This window comes from Sinocyclocheilus grahami, unplaced genomic scaffold, assembly GCF_001515645.1.
Source record: "Sinocyclocheilus grahami isolate Dianchi unplaced genomic scaffold, SAMN03320097.WGS_v1.1 scaffold98.1, whole genome shotgun sequence".
Lineage (NCBI taxonomy): Eukaryota > Metazoa > Chordata > Actinopteri > Cypriniformes > Cyprinidae > Sinocyclocheilus > Sinocyclocheilus grahami.
In genome coordinates this window covers 1,418,791-1,438,150 of record NW_015505277.1, presented here as the reverse complement: position 1 = coordinate 1,438,150, position 19,360 = coordinate 1,418,791, and the positions used below count along the sequence as shown (strand labels likewise).

Here is a 19,360-nt window from a genome sequence, read left to right as displayed (position 1 = left end):
GTCTTGATATTTACTTTGAAAGCTGAAGCTCGCGATTATGGTAAGGGGCGTTACATTTCCGACGCGTGCTTGTGGTGTTCGGCCAATCACAATGCACTGGGTCAGCTGGCCAATCAGAGCAGACTGCGCTTGTCAAAGGAGGGGGTTTTGTTTAAAAACGACATGTTTGAGAGAGGAGGGGCATAGAGGACCTACAATAATGTACTGTATTTGAAAAATAATGTGTTTTTTGAACATTAAAGCATGTCAACATATTCTGTTACACCAAATAATTATCTTTAAAATAGCATCAAATGACCCCTTTAATAAAAATAGCAAGCATATCAAATTAGAATTAGCATTATAATAGAGAGTGCTAGAGTTAGAGGGTCAAATGAAGTTGAAATAGATGTGTTTTCAGTTGTTTCTTGAAAATGATTAAGGACTCAGCTGCTTAGATTAAGTTGGGCAGGTCATTCCACCAGGATGGGACAGTTAATGTAAAAGTCCATAAAAAGTTTTATCATAGGTAGAATGCAAAATGTTTCAATACAAGCATTTCAGTTAAATGTAATTTATGCAATATTTCAAACCTTTAACCCCACTTGGGAAAATCAACCCATGGCAACAGTTTAAAAGTAGCCCAATTCTGTGGAAAAAATGCGGACTTGGCAACCCTGCATCCAACAAGAGCTGTCGGAGTCAGATTTGACTGATCTCTAGTCAAGAATAAGGAGATTTACCTCACAAGACCATGCTGGAGTATTTGCTGCTCAACAGATCCTGAACTCATTGACAAATATCTGATCTTGTAAGATGTGCTCCCTTTACACAGTGCGTGTGATCGCGAAATCGAAAGTGAACTGCGCAAACGCTCATTCAAAAGAGATTTAAATACGCTGCAAACTGAGAGCGGCTCCCTGATGCGTCAAAATTATATTAGAATGTTTAAAGGAGTGGACACGAAAATAGCGTGAGCGAATCACACGTTGAGGAAGCAACATGTAAGAAAACATCCAAATCCTGGACATTTTGGGCGATTTTGGGACTGATGCATTTTTTTAGGTCCAAAAAGAGGACATGTCCAGGGAAGAGAGGACGTATGGTCACCCTAATTTCAGACACAAGTTTTGTGTTTTGTATAGTGCACACTAAAAATTGTGACATACTTCATCCAAGACAGCGGACAGAGTTAAGGGAAATATTATTATAAAATTAAGCAAATTTCATGCAAATTAAAAATAAACTTGTGTATGTGTAATGTGATTCTGTTTCATGTGGCTACAATAAATGGACAGATCCTGCCCACAAAGAACATTTTCCAATTTTTTTTAAAATTGTTAAGATGAGCCTGCATGTCGGAAATAGATTATGTCCCACAGAGTCAACTAATATGTGTGCACTTAAGCAAAAACCCTCTTAGCGGTACTAAATAAAATTATGTAACACAAGTTAATTTTTTTTCTTGAAATTTGAATAGGTCAAGTTATGAAACACCAGTGAGATACACTTGCAAAATGGCTGAGGTGGTGAGCAGATGTCTGTTTCTTGTTGTGCAGTTGGAAATTGTGACATACTTCATCCAAGACAGCGGACAGAGTTAAGGGAAATCTTATTATAAAATTAAGCAAATTTCATGCAAATTAAAAATAAACTTGTGTATGTGTAATGTGATTCTGTTTCATGTGGCTACAATAAATGGACAGATCCTGCCCACAAAGAACATTTTCCAATTTTTTTTTAAATTGTTAAGATGAGCCTGCATGTCGGAAATAGATTATGTCCCACAGAGTCAACTAATATGTGTGCACTTAAGCAAAAACCCTCTTAGCGGTACTAAATAAAATTATGTAACACAAGTTAATTTTTTTTCTTGAAATTTGAATAGGTCAAGTTATGAAACACCAGTGAGATACACTTGCAAAATGGCTGAGGTGGTGAGCAGATGTCTGTTTCTTGTTGTGCAGTTGGACCACCATACACTAGACAGACTACATCTCCATTTAGAAGGTGTGGGTTTTATTAGCTGACAGGATTGCAAAAGTGTGGGAGGCACCAGTGACCACCAGAGCAGAAAAAGAACTTGGCATTCATTTTCTGCAAGGGCATCATCCTTGAACCAAAACAGCCACTAAACTTGAAAAATCAACATTTAGAAGCAAAAAAAAAAAAGTATTCAGAAATGATTCAAGTACAAGACTGTGTGCTTATTAAATCTGACTCATCCCATAAAGCAGCACACATGATGCTTTCTGCACATGATGCTCTTGACCCGGTCTTGGTTGTCTTTTTACTGAATTACCTCAACAGGAGAGGAAAACAAAGCAGTTACAGTATTTTTGTTGTTGTCGTTCACTAAATTTAGTCTTTGCTAAGAAAATTAGTCTTTTCTTTGGGGTAAGAAAATAAACTCAATGCAAGATATATTTTCTAAAAATAAGTCTTAATATCTAATGCAATTTTGCTCCTCGTGTAAATGTAAATCTTATTCACAGTGTTTAAATTACCTAACATAAACTACCTAGCCTGCAAAAACTCGTAACGAAGAAAAAAAAACTTGTAGCTAAGACTTGCAGCTTACACAGACACATATATCAGTGTTTAAAAACAAACTTCTCCATGAATCTGAATGGAATTATTACCCAACTGTTGTGGTCTACACTACACATTCAGCAAACAATGTGCAAATGCAGTGGCTTAAACATTATCTGCTAATTGGCAATTGACTGGCTGTGTTTGAATCCCTTTAATGCCGTTTTTATTTTACTTTATCAAAACCCTTCCCTCATTTGACTCCACAATCCAGGGGGAGATTTCAGAAGTACCGTTTTGCCTTTTTTGTTCTCCAGCTGAAAACACAAAGTATGTCAGGTGCAGGGAGGAGCGTCTCGACAAGCAACCATTCTGGAGGCAAGCACTGCACCCTTGACTGCGTTAACCCCACAGGCTTGTCATGTCCTGTTGTCAGGCTGGCTGAGCAGGCAGAGCCTATGCTAACGGGGGGCTGTTAACAAAGTACCGTGCTCCTGGCTAAATTTGCGCAAGATCACCTAAACCAGCCTCTACATCTATCGGACAATGACCTCATGCATCACAGATTCACAGACAAAAGATAAAATGCAGGGAATGTCGGCTCATGAAAGTGTGAATTAATAACCATCTCTGCAAAGAATGTGGGTCACAGAATCGTCTCAACCTACTCAAGAAATCAGCAGAGAACAAAGCATAACGCTGCTTTAATGGTTAAAACCTGGCTGCTTGAAAGAGGAAATTTTTACAGTTTATATGAATAGTGTAATATAAACACAACGGTTGGCTTCAGCATTTCATGGCAGGATTGTGGGCCTTTTAAAACAAAGGCCTTTCATATCACACGCGATTCATTATTTCTGGCCATCATATTGCTTTCTAAAAATATTTATTCCTTTGGGACGAATTGCTTTCCACGTGACTTGCAGCACAGTGAATTCAGTGGACAGAAAAGGGGAGCGTGTTGTGGGCCAACCTTACAACTGCTCTGAGGATTGGTTTCCACTGACAAAAACAGGCCGGTTTTCTCACACAGCTGAGAGGAAGAACTATGGAGTAAAATTACTGTCAAAAATAATCATACGTAATTCAAAGCATTTGTGTGTCATTCGGAGAGGAAAACAAAGCAGTTACAGTATTTTTGTTGTTGTCGTTCACTAAATTTAGTCTTTGCTAAAGGGGTAAGAAAATAAACTCAATGCAAGATATATTTTCTAAAAATAAGTCTTAATATCTAATGCAATTTTGCTCCTCGTGTAAATGTAAATCTTATTCACAGTGTTTAAATTACCTAACAAACTACCTAGCCTGCAAAAACTTGTAACGAAGAAAAAAAACTTGTAGCTAAGACTTGCAGCTTACACAGACACATATATCAGTGTTTAAAAACGAACTTCTCCATGAATCTGAATGGAATTATTACCCAACTGTTGTGGTCTACACTACACATTCAGCAAACAATGTGCAAATGCAGTGGCTTAAACATTATCTGCTAATTGGCAATTGACTGGCTGTGTTCGAATCCCTTTAATGCCGTTTTTATTTTACTTTATCAAAACCCTTCCCTCATTTGACTCCACAATCCAGGGGGAGATTTCAGAAGTACCGTTTTGCCTTTTTTGTTGTCCAGCTGAAAACACAAAGTATGTCAGGTGCATGGAGGAGCGTCTCGACAAGCAACCATTCTGGAGGCAAGCACTGCACCCTTGACTGCGTTAACCCCACAGGCTTGTCATGTCCTGTTGTCAGGCTGGCTGAGCAGGCAGAGCCTATGCTAACGGGGGGCTGTTAACAAAGTACCGTGCTCCTGGCTAAATTTGCGCAAGATCCCCTAAACCAGCCTCTACATCTATCGGACAATGACCTCATGCATCACAGATTCACAGACAAAAGATAAAATGCAGGGAATGTCGGCTCATGAAAGTGTGAATTAATAACCATCTCTGCAAAGAATGTGGGTCACAGAATCGTCTCAACCTACTCAAGAAATCAGCAGAGAACAAAGCATAACGCTGCTTTAATGGTTAAAACCTGGCTGCTTGAAAGAGGAAATTTTTACAGTTTATATGAATAGTGTAATATAAACACAACGGTTGGCTTCAGCATTTCATGGCAGGATTGTGGGCCTTTTAAAACAAAGGCCTTTCATATCACACGCGATTCATTATTTCTGGCCATCATATTGCTTTCTAAAAATATTTATTCCTTTGGGACGAATTGCTTTCCACGTGACTTGCAGCACAGTGAATTCAGTGGACAGAAAAGGGGAGCGTGTTGTGGGCCAACCTTACAACTGCTCTGAGGATTGGTTTCCACTGACAAAAACAGGCCGGTTTTCTCACACAGCTGAGAGGAAGAACTATGGAGTAAAATTACGGTCAAAAATAATCATACGTAATTCAAAGCATTTGTGTGTCATTTTAATTTACTCGTGCGTAATTTTAAAGTATTGTATGTAATTCTGTTTTTTGTCAGAGTTGGATTCCAAAATCTACGGCCATGACAGATTACAGATACGAGATTTTGTGTGTTTGTTAGAGTACAACTTCAAAATGTACGACTCTGACAGTTTACAGACACAACGCTTATTTTCACAACAGCTCTGTTACACGCACGACATGCGAATTGCGACCACGAAGTTCGGTTTGCGAAAGGACTGTCAAAAATACGTCATCATTGTCACAGGCATTACTATCCGAGGGAAGATGAATAGATTCGACGAAGTGCGCATGTGCCCCGCCACTGTTTTAAACCACTGGTGCCAAAATGGCGGATCAGCAGCCAAGCGCTCACTCATCGTCTCAGGTAAGTGATTTTTTTTCTTTTTCAAATTCGGACATGTTTAAGGGTTAGTATATCACTATTATATATTTTTTATATAAACTAAAAAATATGCACAACATAAAGAAAGAAAGTATCAGAAAGCAGAATAAAGGGCGTTTTACACTGACCGCGATGCGGAAAAGTGAGGCGAATCACCGACAAATGGTGCTTTCACACCGAGCGCCAAACGATTGTTTGCCTTCTGCTAATTCACGCCTACACGCTAAGTGGCGCCGACCAACAATGCATTTTTCCTCAGATATGCATCTCATATATGGATTTAACATTGTCTGCTGCTCAATATACAGCATTAAATTAAGATAAACAAAGTTTGGTTCTACACCAGAAACAAACTATCTATAACGCTTAGAAGAATGCATCCTAAAATATAATTAGAAGTACAACTAGCATCAAGCTACACTTGAAAATTTAATTATTAATGTATTTGCTTACCCACTTTAAACCATCATCGAGTGCTTGTAATAACTTTCAATTGTGATCTATAGTTGATTTTGATTCTATAATAAGCAGACACATGCACTCTTTGTATGTTGAACGCTACACTGCTAATATTTGTCATAATAAACATCCTTTATTGCTATAACAAAATACCATGAGCTGCATACAAAACACATACAGAAAATATATCATCATAATCATGTCTATTTGCTTTCATATTTCACGAGTAAAACGTTTCACTCGATTTTTTTACAGGATATTTTAAATTCAGAAGATCAAGAGATTGAACATGCTGAGACTCATATAACACTCACGCACATGGAAGAAAATGGACAGTGCTCTCCAGATCACATGATTCAGTGGAGAATTAATATAAATTATATTAAGAATGTGAGTAACGGGGAAAAAAATCGACACAGGACGAGAAAAAAAATTCTCACTTTTGCGCGCCGCGAATGATCGTGCCTGGTGTGAATAGCCCCATAGGGATCTATTGTTTTGATTTAAAAGTGTCATCGCGCCAAATTTTGTGTTCAGTGTGAAAAGGCCTTAATATTGCTATGTTAAACTGATATATACCACAGCAGTACTCTGGGATTTATTTTAAAAAAAATTTGGACTTGGAAGGATGCTAATTTTGCGGTATTCTTCAAAGTACACAAACAGTAAATACTACTATACATGCACAGTGAAGGTATGCAACTCAATTTCTTAGAAACATGGCAATAGCTTGGCAGCTTAAAATAATTTTTGTACTGTAGCTTTCCTATTACCAAGGAACTTATTAAAATTAGCAATGCAGCACAACAACAATTCACATTAATGTTTGTTTATAAATTGCATTTAATCAAGCTTTACAACCAAGTGAGGTAATAATCAAACACACTCTCATAAACTATATTTTTTTATCATACAGTGTGCAGGTCTGTGAAGTCCCAGATACTAGTTTCTAATTGTATTAATTGTATGTAGTGAACACTTCTCTGTTTAATGCTGGCACACTAACTGAAGGTAAATACATCGAAATATTGCTCAAATAAATATTTTCAATGTAGTAGTTCCTTTTCATTAGTAGCGTTTAAAGAATTAAAGTATTTTTTTAGGAGTGGATTTCCTGTAGTTTAGCAACTTTGAAATTGTGGGTTGCCAAACTATTTTAAAGAAGCTTCCTCAAACTTGTATGTATGAACAATTAAATAAATGATAATTATGATCTGATACCATCACTGTACCACCGCAGTAGTTTCTAGCATCGCAAAGTTCACAACAATGAAAGTCTAGCCTTATAAATCTACAAGAGCATCTTCCCTGAATTGGTATACACCAAGCATAGATGCCATCAATTATTTATGAGTTTGTGCACAACCACTCATTTCCTTCTGTTCCTAAAATATTACAGCATTTTTTGTGTGTGTAAGGAACAGCCAAAGGCACTAAACCACCCTTCAGGGTCTCCTGGAAGCTCCTCTGGTGCTCTGAGAGTTCAGGTTATCCAGAGTACTGCCAGGGGGGAAGGGATTTCCCATGCCAATGGTTCACAAGTTCAGCACAGAATGAACTATTTATGAGCACTGGAAAACATGCAGGAACAGCTCAAAGAGAATAATGATGGGCGGAATCACAGATAGACGGAAGGAGAAGAGGTTCTGGAAGTGGACCGGAGGATTGGATAATAAATCACAGGGTGCTTTGAACTGATATGTAATGGCATTACAAACTTTTTTTCTGGATGGCAAAAAGAGAGGCACTGCAGAACAAGCAACAAAGAGTGAAAAACTAATAGAGAGACAAAAGAGGAGGGTGCCGAATGACAGGGACCACACACAACTAATCAGATTTTATAGATTGGGTTCATCTCCTATTTGTTTAGCAAATGCCAGAGGGTGTCAGGACCTGGTGATAGATTAGAAGTCAGTAAGACACCGAATGTTTTGAAAGGGCTTGTGTTATTTTGTTGTTCTGGGCATTTACCAGCTGCGGTCAATGACAAGTGAAATTGAAATCGATCGTCCAATTGTAAATCAGTATTGAAAATTCATCATATAGTGGCCCTTATTATCATTGCCATGTCAAGATGGCAAGTAGCATGGAATGTCAGGAGAAATGCACTGATGTGAAGGCAAAAACAGTATGTCTGTGAGATACATTATAACTGTACTGATAGGAAACCAGCCTATTCTGTAAGGCAGTTTTTGCGATATCTTCAATCGCTTAAAGGCGATAATCACAGTTTAAGAATCGTATAATGACCATTAAATATTTATATAATTCAAAAATCTTTAAAATGTATTAAGGCAAGACAAATACATCAGTTTTGGCCTATAAGGCTGCAATTAAACACTTCCCAATTGAGGTCCTTCAAGATTACAGGGGCAGGACTTCAAACTTGAGAACCGAAATGTGGCTTGCAAACTACACAGCCAGGAATGGAAACAGAGAGGCAGGGAAAGTAGCACACCCTATAATTTACAGCGGCATTTTTTAGCCTATTTGCAGCCCACCAAACTGACAGGTTCTATTCTACTAGAGGAATTATCAAGGGCAATTCAAGAGCATACGTTATGATCTGGTTTTTATAACCCAGACGATATATTATAGGCCCAAGGAGTCTGTCAGACAGAGGTGGGTTAGTAGACAACATGAAAAAGCCTACCTGAAGCACTAAGGGTTCTGGATTGAAAGCCAAGGTCATCAGCAGCTGCATCCTTTCTGTGTCCTTAAGGTTCTTGAGGAGGAAGCTTCCAGAGTCCTTTGTCTCAGCATACCTCCTGACTATTCTGTCCAGCAGTCTTTGGGACGGACATTGAACAAGGTCTGACCAGCCTTCCACAACGTCTGGGGTTAGGAGTCTGACGTCCCCATTAAGTCGGGCAAACTCAGTCTTGTACATGGCCTGGATAAGATCGCAACGAGGTCGACCCGTTGCCCGCTTGCAGATCTTCTGGTCAATATCAGTAAGCTCTTGATTGGAGCCCAAACGCTTGAGTACAATCCTCCGCGTACCCTCACGAGGCTCCCCATACTGGGCAAAGAAAACGTTTTTCACATTGAAGACATCCAGGAAGCGAAGGCGACCCCATGTCTCGAAGGATATTTGTCCATTCATGAACTTGCGACACCAACTGGTGCCAAAGCAGGCTGGGCATTTGTTGAGGTTGATGAACCTTCGGTCGGTGAGTTCATTCTTTTGGAAAGAGGCGAAGAGGTTGTGTGTGTTCATCAACAGGATGACAAACAGCCCAATGACAAAGAGAAGCTTCAGACACCGGTACAAACGGCCAAGCTTGAGTGGGAGGAAGCGCAGCATGTTCGTGCACTAGCCAGGCAGGGCAGGGGTAAAGGGTAAAGGGGGAAAGGGCAATGAATAGTGTCAGGGACAGGACTCAATGGATCTCCATCACTAGTGCCGACTCATCACCTGGAGTTCCCATAGGGGGAAAAACTAGCAGAGTCCCCCCTTGCAAGTGCTCGCTGGGCTAAGACATTCTTGCATTGCTCTGGAGTGGACAGTGCCGATGCATATAAAAGCTGGCCTGCAAAGAAGCACACAAAAAAGAACAAACATATTATATTAAGTTGCATTTTACCAACGCTACAGCATGGAACAAAGAGCATGCCAATTTCCTATTACGGACAACTACACACTATTTGAACAGCTACTTTCCATTTCTCCCAATCTGATTTTTTTTTCTTTCCCAGGGTATAAACCTCCAAGCAAAACCAAGATTGTGTGTTGTTTTGAAATGTTTAACAAATTGGAAATGTTCAGGTCATTTGAGCGAATGCACTGCTTTCCGAACTGTTAACGAGATGGATTTCTGCCAGACAAATAAACGGCGAGACACTCTGTACCAGACTGTGCTGGCTCATATTTCCCTCAGAATAGCTCCTAACAACTAGGGATAAAAAAATAAATAAATAAAAAGAGAAAGTTAGTTTAAAAAACTGAGGCAAAAGTGAGTGTTTTAAAAAATTTGCAAACATTAATAAAAATGTGGCACCTCTGAAACAAAGTATGCTACGTAAACAGTTTACCATACTGCTTGTCAAAAACAAAAGCAAATGATCTGTGATTATTACCATCACCTGTGAATAAAGTGAGACTTTCTTCTTTCAAATGGATGCGCTCCTCTGTGTATTACCAGAAGAGTCGTGCAGAGCGTAGTTTAACCTTTGATCAGAGTTGCCCTGGTAAGTTTTAATCTTTCTTTGAAGATTCCTCTTTGAAAAAGCCTGGTGTCACTAAGGTAATGTGGGGGGTGAAAGAGCGCCGTACAGAGCACCGTGTGAATGTATCTGACGCAGGAGTGTCACTGATACAAATGAAGCACATCAGCAGTCATGCAAATAAGGCATATGAGGCGGACACGTGCAAGTGTTGCTGTACTAATACTTTCAGCCAATTTTAGACTATGGTAAAACAGGCTTTTACAACCCAAGTACAGTTTCTATGCAGAGAATCAGACCCGTAGCACCAAAATCTTTATATGGCCGCTTACCATGCAAATGGGCCATTTTCAATTAAAGCTCATTACACCATGCCTATTAAAAGTGATGGCTTTCGAGGGCTGTGCTCATTAGTAGACGAGTCAGTGTGATTAGCGAGCATGTTGACGAATTTCTTTGCATTTTAATTGACCTAGTAAGATCCGAGTTGCTGGGGGGTGGAAGAGAGAATCGACACCAGCAATTATAACTCATATAAGTCCTGCAAAGCCCTTATCCGACAGTGGCGTTAAATGGAAAATCACACTGAACCATGTCCTGGTCATATTTCACATTGAAATAAAAAAATAAGACAAATAAAAAAAAGACAATTAAATTATATTTGGAATATTTTTAGGACCATTAGGAGCTGCTTTTTGACAGCTGACAATTAAGAACATTTTCCCTACAAATCTGCACTGCCCAGATGTTAAACTTTTATTCAATTCTCATTAAAAGTTGATGTAACACCAATCAATACAAAAGTTCTACAGCCGATGTGAAACATCTTAATGGTCCTAAAAATAGAATACATTTTGATTAAGCAAAATACTATACATTACGCTTAAAGATCCCATGAAATTATCTGACAAGCACAATTTTCTTTCCTGTGCTGAGTGGGACATATTGAAGCCCATAGACTTTACTACATCACAGTTATGAATGAAAAGTACAATCATGTGTTTTGGACATGTAACATGGTTTTGTATGTTCCATGTATAAGAACATTGGCTGAATATAACTGCAGTCTCCAATGAGGTCGAAACATAACAGGAAAAGACTGATTTATAGTACATAAATATAATAGCAATTAAGGTTTGAACACTTGGGAAATAACTCATTTGGAATGCAGCAAAAGGAAGAGGGCTAACACAGATCTTGATAAGAAGAACATGCATACTGCCTATTACAGATGACTAGATTTACTGAACGTTCATAAAACAACTGAACATGATATGATCTCTGCGTGCCATTTAACAGAATGACATCCCGGTATTTCACTCACTGAGCAGAGACAAAGATAAACTGTGCACATTTCTCTTCAGGAAAAATGAGGCAGTCAAGAAAAGCATTGGTCTACGTGATGCACTGCCGTTGGTTTGAGTACAGATTGGCAAAGCGAAAGCAAACAAGCTTCACTGCACATGCTGCCTGCTTCACATCGCACCCGATTAAGGAGTTCTCGCTCCAGCAGTCAGGTCCATGTCCACCCACAGTCACAGCAACTCAATCATAATATTTCAGGATGCAGGGGCCTCTTTTAAATGAATGACATGTTGAAAGGTTTGGTGGGGAAAACGAAAGCATTTTGCAAAGGTTCCTGCTGATTCTTTCACTTTGACATTTATAGGGCTCATTTCAGACTTCAGTATGATAAGCCTGTGGGGGTATGATTCAGATCAAGACTCACGCAACCCGAAAATGACAGTATAATTAGATTTTCCTTTTCTCAAACATCCTTACAAGCCCTTCCAAATGGTTTAAGTCTCTCAGGTAAATGACAAGCTTATCATATTTCAAGCTGAAGGCCACTAAAAGCCTTTAACACACTAGAACAATGATCCCAAACTATGGGTACGTGCTTTTATTTTGCTTTGTTAAACCCATAAAAAAGAAGTTACAAATTAAAAAAAATAAATAAATACAATAAATAAAATGATTTTACTTTCATTACTTTAATCATTGCATGTTATCCCAAATGTATATAATGGACATTTTTCACAATTCCATTAATTATTGATGTATAAAGTGATGTCCAGCTTCTCAGCCCTACATTCTCATTAATTTTGCACTAACTCCATCAATTGTTGTGCATTTTTGTGTGCAATTTGTGCATATATGCTACATAAAGACACTGAATTGAGGTAGGTTACAATGCTAAATTATTTTGAATCACAATTAACTTGTTTCGGGTTTGGTGTTAATTAAGCTAGTTTTGTGCCTTACTAATAGCCCTATGGAGGTGTACAAGACAAATACAGTTTGAGAAACAATGATGCAGAAAACCAGATCAGCCTATTCACAAACAGACAAATTTACTGATGAAATGTTTTCATTTCCAACAACCTCATTCTGCCCACAGGACTCTGGTTTGAATTACCACTCCATTACTCAAAGTATCTCCTCCCTCTCACCCACCGTTCAGGCGGTGAAGAAAAGTAGGAAACCCAGGCCTGAGGGCCACCGAATGCCACTTAAAATTAAAAAGCAGCTCAGAATGTGCCAAATGAAATGTTGCACAGTATCTTAGAAGAGTCAACACAAAGGAACAAACTGGCTCTGAAGAGGAACTCTGAGTACGGAGAAGGGATAATGAGCCAAGCACTGAATTTTGCTCCCAACACTCTATATGCAACATTTTAAATGATTGCATTTATTTGGTCCTTGAAGTCAGTGTAAAAACATAATTGACTCTTTACTTCTTTAATTCACATAACTGGTTTTATTATGAATGGTTCATCAGCGCATACTATTCCAAATAAAATTAAAACCTTATCTTCAGAATCGCAATGTAATAATTTTAAACTTTTGTGGCTGATGTCACAAATTCCTCTTACTTTTTAAATTCTTCCTCTGAAACCACCTGGACCCATTAAGGTATGGAATGCCCTCTTTTTTCACAATTCAATAAAAGAGATAGTTCACCCAAAAATGAAAATTCTGTCATTAATTACTTACCCTTATGTTGTTCCAAACTTGTAAGACCTTTGTTCATCTTCGGAACACATATTAAGATATATTTGATGAAATCCGAGAGCTTTCTGACACTGCAAAGACAGCAACGGAACTACCTCGGTCAAGGCCCAGAAAGGTATTAAGGACATCGCTAAAATAGTCCATGTGACATCAGTGCTTCAATCTTAATTTTCTGAAGTTACGAGAATACTTTTTGTGCACAAAACAAAAATAATAACTTTATTGAACAATTTCCGAATCAGTCTTCGACACGCGTTCACGACAGTACTGTGATGCATGCGTGTGCATTCCTCTGCTTGTAAATAAGGCACAGCACATCTGGATTCTACGAACTGGATTCAGAACGCTGGCTCTTGTGTCAGCAGCACCACACACATGCATTGTGGTACTCTCATGAATGCACATCGAAGACCGACACGGAAGAGAAGAAATTGTTGAATAAAGTTATTTTCGTTTCCTTTGTGTACAAAAAGTATTCTCGTAGCTTCATAAAATTAAAGTTGAACCACTTATGTCACATGAACTATATTAATAATGTCCTTACTACTTTTCTGGGCCTGGAACTATGCAGGGTCAGAAAGCTGTTTAGTAGGCCTATACTGATCGTTATATTTATACTGATTGTTTTCTTTGCTCACACACAGACAGTACAGAGATGTCCATTTTTAAATAAATTTAGTAGCAGAGATACTGCAAGCGATTTTTTAGTAGGGATGCTCCGATCAGGATTTTTGCAGCCGATACTGAGTACCGATTTCTTGTCATGGTGATCGGCCGATACCGATGCAGATTCTGATGCTTCAAGCTTTATATAGACGGTTTCATTGTTAACTTCCGGTCTGTGTTTGTTTATCAGTCTGGCTATGGCGCCGCTACAAACGCAGTTAAAGATAAGGTGATGAGTAGACTTAAAGGGTTAGTTCACCCAAACATTTAAATTAGCCCATAAATTACTCACCCTGAAGTCATCCTAGGTGTATATGACTTTCTTCTTTCAGACGAATCCAGTCGGAGTTATATAAAAAATTGTCTTTGATCTTTCAAGCGCTATTGTTGTACTCAGCGGGTGTTGCAGTGCTTCGGTTCAAATGACGTGAGATAAAAAGCACCCTTCCACAAAAAAAAGTGTCTCACACGGCTCCGGGGGGTGAACAAAGGCCTCCTGTAGTGAATCGATGCGTTTTTGTAAGAAAAATATCCATATTCAAAACGTAATAATCACTTGAATCTAGCTTGCGCTCACTGTTGTAAACGGAAGCAGTTCCGGGGGAATGGCATATGAGGTCAGCTTTGCGCATGCGCCGCTCAGAAGTGACAATCGCGGAGAGATCGAAACAAAACAACAGTCACTAATTAGAAGTACAAAACGAGGATTTGTAAAGAAGAATGTCGGAGGATTTCGATATAAGCCAAGAGGAGACTGGTTATCCTTTGCTAAAGTAAGGAAACTTTGCTTCTTTTGATCCTGTAAACAAACGTTGGTTTTCACGAGATGCACCGGCGCATGCATAACGCTGACCTCATACGTCATTCCCCGGAACTGCTTCTGTGTACAACTGCTGGCGCAAGCTAGATTCAAGTTATTATTACGTTTTGAATTATTACGATTCACGTGACGCACTGAACGTTCTAATCACACTGGTGTGATCGCTGGCTCCATTTCACATCGTTTATTGCAATGAAACAATTAAAAAAAATGATTCAGTGATTCACACTCAAAAATATTGACTGAAGTTGCCCTGCCATCTGCATGGATGATTTGCAATGAGATCATTAGCATGCATTTAGAACATTTTAATTTCATGCCAACTATAAACATTTGGAATGTCCTTGATAACAATGGCTGTTTAGCTGAAATTATAAAAGTGTTTAGATGAATTGGCTAAAGAGGAAATTAATATCACCTTTTTTAAATCCAATTCAAAACAAACACATAGGCTAGATAGAGCTATATACTGAATATCCCCAAAAGGCTAAAGATAATAATAAAATATTTTCAGCCAGGCCCCTACTTCTTAACACTTTGAATCTAAGTTTGAGACTGTACTGAGTGGATTTTGTTAACTTTATTCCCATTACATTAAGCATTTCACAATGGCCTTGTCATTAGCTTTGGACATGCTGAGCTGTAGGCGCACGAGTGAAGAACTGCAGTTGCCAAGGTTATCGACTGCTGGAGTCAATAATGTTTGATCACAAAAACAGTCATCCACAACTGAGCCGCCTCAGTCCAGCAACCCGCGCAGAAAATGATGAATGGAAACAAATTTTCTTTCAAACACTAACAAATAAAAACACTCACTCTTAACACACAATTACTGATTAACCGCATTCCCATTCAGAGTTGACACCTGAATCTTAAACTCAATGATGTGGTTACGAAGCATCTATAGCTTCTCTAAAAGCTTTCGATCTGGATATTTTGAAACAACTCCCAGAGAAATAACACAAATTCCAGTGTATGCAAGTTATTTAGGCAAATGAGTGTATTGTATACAGACAATCGAACAAATGCTTCAGTCAAATCCGACACAATGTTCGCCTTTGTGTACACAATTACTATGCAACCAGATGCCTTTCTGTCAGCCGCCAACATGATGTCTTAACTTCATTAGGAGGGTGCATGAAAACTTCATAGTATACATAGCATAAATTATCTTGACAAAAGCAAAGTTGTCAGAAAAGGCTTGATGTCTTGTTTTTCATACTATTGGTGGTTATGCAAGATGCATATCTTGAAAAATAAGGCTTAAATGAGTCATATGATGCGATTTCAAGTTTTCCTTTCTCTTTGGAGTGTTACAAGCTATCCGTGAATAGATAAGATCCCTAAAGTTGCACAGACTAAAGTCCCAAACCCAAAGAGATATTCTTTATAAAAGTTAAGACTGGTCCACGCCTTCCTAAAACGCCTCGTTTAAACACGCCCCCACATGTCTACGTCACTGTGTGGGAAGATTTGCATAACACCGCCCAAATGTTCATGCAAAGAAAGAAGGCGTAACTTTATTGTTGCTGCCACCGCCATGTTGTGAAGATGCTGTGTGTTTCACTGCGAAAGCAAAAATACTTTGTTTAGCCTTCCAAAAGAGGACACGATTAGAAATCAGTGGTTAAGTTGTATTTACTACACTGTTCCAATACAGTTCAACCCAAATATTCAGATGTGTCCAGCGCATTTTATGGAGGACCGTTTCCTGATCCTGGGAGAGTAGACTACAATGCCGGCTGTTCTGACTCACATTCTGGAAGTACGTTTTCATATTTAACGAATTTGCCACTGATTATTCAAACGCGAGTTTTGAGCAGTGTAGAGTAGCGCTTGTTGTTTGTCGTTTCTCCGATCACAAATGCAGACATGGTTTTATGTTTGTGTGGCGGGATGCAACGTAACGCGTAAAAAGACAGTATAAGTCATTATAATCAGTAATTATGTACCCACTGGATGCAACAAATGCCTCGTTTATAATGGGTTTTAATGTTTTTGTCTCGTTGCTCCGAGACATGGCATCATCCCAGTATGGTAAGGGGCGTAACATTTCCGTCATGCTTGAGGTATTCGGCCAATCACAACGCACTCGATCGCTGGCCAATCAGAGCACACCTCGCTTTTCAGACCGATGAGCTTTGTAAAAATCGACGCGTTTCAGAAAGGCGGGGCATAGAGGAGAAACAATAATGTACAGTGTGTGAAAAATAATGTTTTTTGAACCTTAAACCGCATAAACACATTTCATTACACCAAATACACAAAATAATGTTCTTTGTAGCAACATCCTATGACCCCTTTAATACAATGTCAACACTTGATAGTGAGTTTGATGTTGTGAGCTGCGGTTTATCATACAGGTGTGGCTTTTTCCACTTACACTATGCGTCCTGACCAAATGATCGATCAAGTTTCAGCATAACTCCGCAGACAGAGGTGGCAAAGATGCAAACAAATAACATTTGCGAGGTCTATTTTTTTTATTAAAATAAAACCATATGGTGTTCTTGGGAAGAATACTAATTGGGTAGTCGATCACATACAAATATGAACCAAGATGTAATGTGCTAAATGGCATTTTATTGCAGTATTTTGTTTGACAGGCTTGCAAATGATATAAATAACCTAATATCATTTGCATGACTACTCTTAAAAATGAATCTGTCACTCCGCAGGACCAATTAAAACTAACTAGAGAAGGTGAAAGAAATGAAAACCAGTTACAGCAACTAAAACACCTTCATGCATTTAACTTTAAATCGATACAGTCTTGTGCCTTTTAATAGGATAAACACACAGTTAGCCATACACCTAAAAAGTCTTGGCTTGATCAATAAGTGTATGGGTGTTAATGCTTAGTAAATCACATTATAATCCAGAGATCTTGCAGACTGCTCTGAGGTCAGCAGCTGAATCGTGTCATGTTATTTCAAGTGTCAGATCAGTGCCAAGAAATCTGAAACCTACTTCATGATCTCCTGAGCTGTGCGGTTTCAGAACAAGACATGATGCACCAGCTTGTCATTAACTTGTTTTTTCAATTAGACTTGAAATGAGTTTTACACATACCTCTCACACACACACATATCTAATTTCCCGAAACGTATTTGCATTCTTTGTAACAAGAAAACAAAACTAAATTGTAGATATGCGGGCTCCCAAATCTTTTTGACCAATGTTCATGACTTTTCAGCCAAAAGGTAAATGTGATTATTAGCTGTATTAATGTTTTATTGCGATTTAACGGTTCTGCATTCACAAAAGAGACAAAACAATAATCATAAATAAAGAAATTCCCGAGTCTTTTCCCAGACATGTCGAGGTTTTCGATAAACTGAACATAGATAGTAAACACTGTGTCTAGAGACAGCGTTTATGCGGCTAAGAAACGACTAACACACGTGAACTGACTGGACGAAAGACGTTTCAACAAGACAGAGAGAGTGAGAGAAAAAGCTGCCAACAAACCTGAGCGAGTTTCTTCAGTCAGTCCTGCAGGAGAGAGTCTCTGGCTCGGTTACTCGGAATCATTGTCCAGGCTGGAGCGCTCGCGCTGCTGTTACTCTGCAGCGCGTGAGGCGCTCCGAAAAAAGAAACACGAGAAACATTGTATCCCAGACGCTCAGCGGCTCACACACTCACATAAGACAAACTCAGACGCTCTTTCCATTAGGAGATCAGTCAGTTAGCAACCTAGCCAGAGACATAAACAATGGTCAAGCCTCTAATTCTCAATCTCTTATATGAATGAGTCGTTTATATGTGCAAGACTTCTGGAGCAGGACTCTCGTTCTTATCCCGATCTGTCGAGAACAAGAGTTTGATCGAGCGCGGTCTCCACTCACACTGCTGCTGCTGATCTCCAGCACTAACGATCCACAAGCGAGTCAGCGACCGACTCTTTCCAACACCGAGCAGTCAAGTATTTACGACGTCCTTCATCGCTTTACGTTATTGGTTTGAGGCCGTTGTCATGGCGCCCGCTCCAGCCTCCCGTTACGCGCAGCACTGTCCTCGTTTTTTTCCATACAGCTTTGCTCTAGAGACCAAATAAATAAAATCATTAAAAAAATATATATATAATCTAAAGCGCAAAAACATAATAAACAAAAAATTCAAATAAAATAATAAATATGTAAAATAAAGTGCAGACATAAATAAATCAATATTTGTATTGTATTAAGTATTGAGGGATATGGATGCATTCATTAAATAAAAGAGGCGCATGTCATCCGGGTGGTCTCCGTGTTTTGTTTTTTTTTGGATTGCAAAGAAACGTGCTTTGCTCTAGAGACCAAATAAATAAAATCATTAAAAAAATATATATATAATCTAAAGCGCAAAAACATAATAAACAAAAAATTCAAATAAAATAATAAATATGTAAAATAAAGTGCAGACATAAATAAATCAATATTTGTATTGTATTAAGTATTGAGGGATATGGATGCATTCATTAAATAAAAGAGGCGCATGTCATCCGGGTGGTCTCCGTGTTTTGTTTTTTTTTGGATTGCAAAGAAACGTGCTTTGCTCTAGAGACCAAATAAATAAAAGCATTTAAAACTATATATAATCTAAAGCGCAAAAAACGTAAAAAATAAAATAAAATAAATAAATAATAAATATGTATAATAAATATTGGTATTGTATTAAGTATTGAGGGATATAGATGGCATTCATTAAATAAAAGAGGCGCATGTCATCCGGGTGGTCTCCGTGTTTTGTTTTTTTTTGGATTGCAAAGAAACGTGCTTTGCTCTAGAGACCAAATAAATAAAAGCATTTAAAACTATATATAATCTAAAGCGCAAAAAACGTAAAAAATAAAATAAAATAAATAAATAATAAATATGTATAATAAATATTGGTATTGTATTAAGTATTGAGGGATATAGA

General features: G+C 38.4%; 1 protein-coding gene across 2 annotated transcripts in view; it reads right to left on the bottom strand.

The window, feature by feature from the left end:
* The window catches only part of dipk2ab (divergent protein kinase domain 2Ab), a 47,057-nt gene extending 28,703 nt beyond the window's left edge, over window positions 1-18,354 (bottom strand). The window contains exons 1-2 of one of the 2 annotated variants that reach the window (XM_016276025.1): window positions 17,930-18,354; window positions 8,444-9,323 (exon numbers count right to left, since the gene is read on the bottom strand). In XM_016276025.1, coding sequence (XP_016131511.1) covers window positions 8,444-9,097 — 654 coding nt within the window. In that variant the 5' untranslated portion in view covers window positions 9,098-9,323; window positions 17,930-18,354. The remainder of the gene's footprint in view (window positions 1-8,443; window positions 9,324-17,929) is intronic. The other variant, XM_016276024.1, reaches the window with a different exon arrangement.
* Window positions 18,355-19,360: the final 1,006 nt, after the last annotated feature.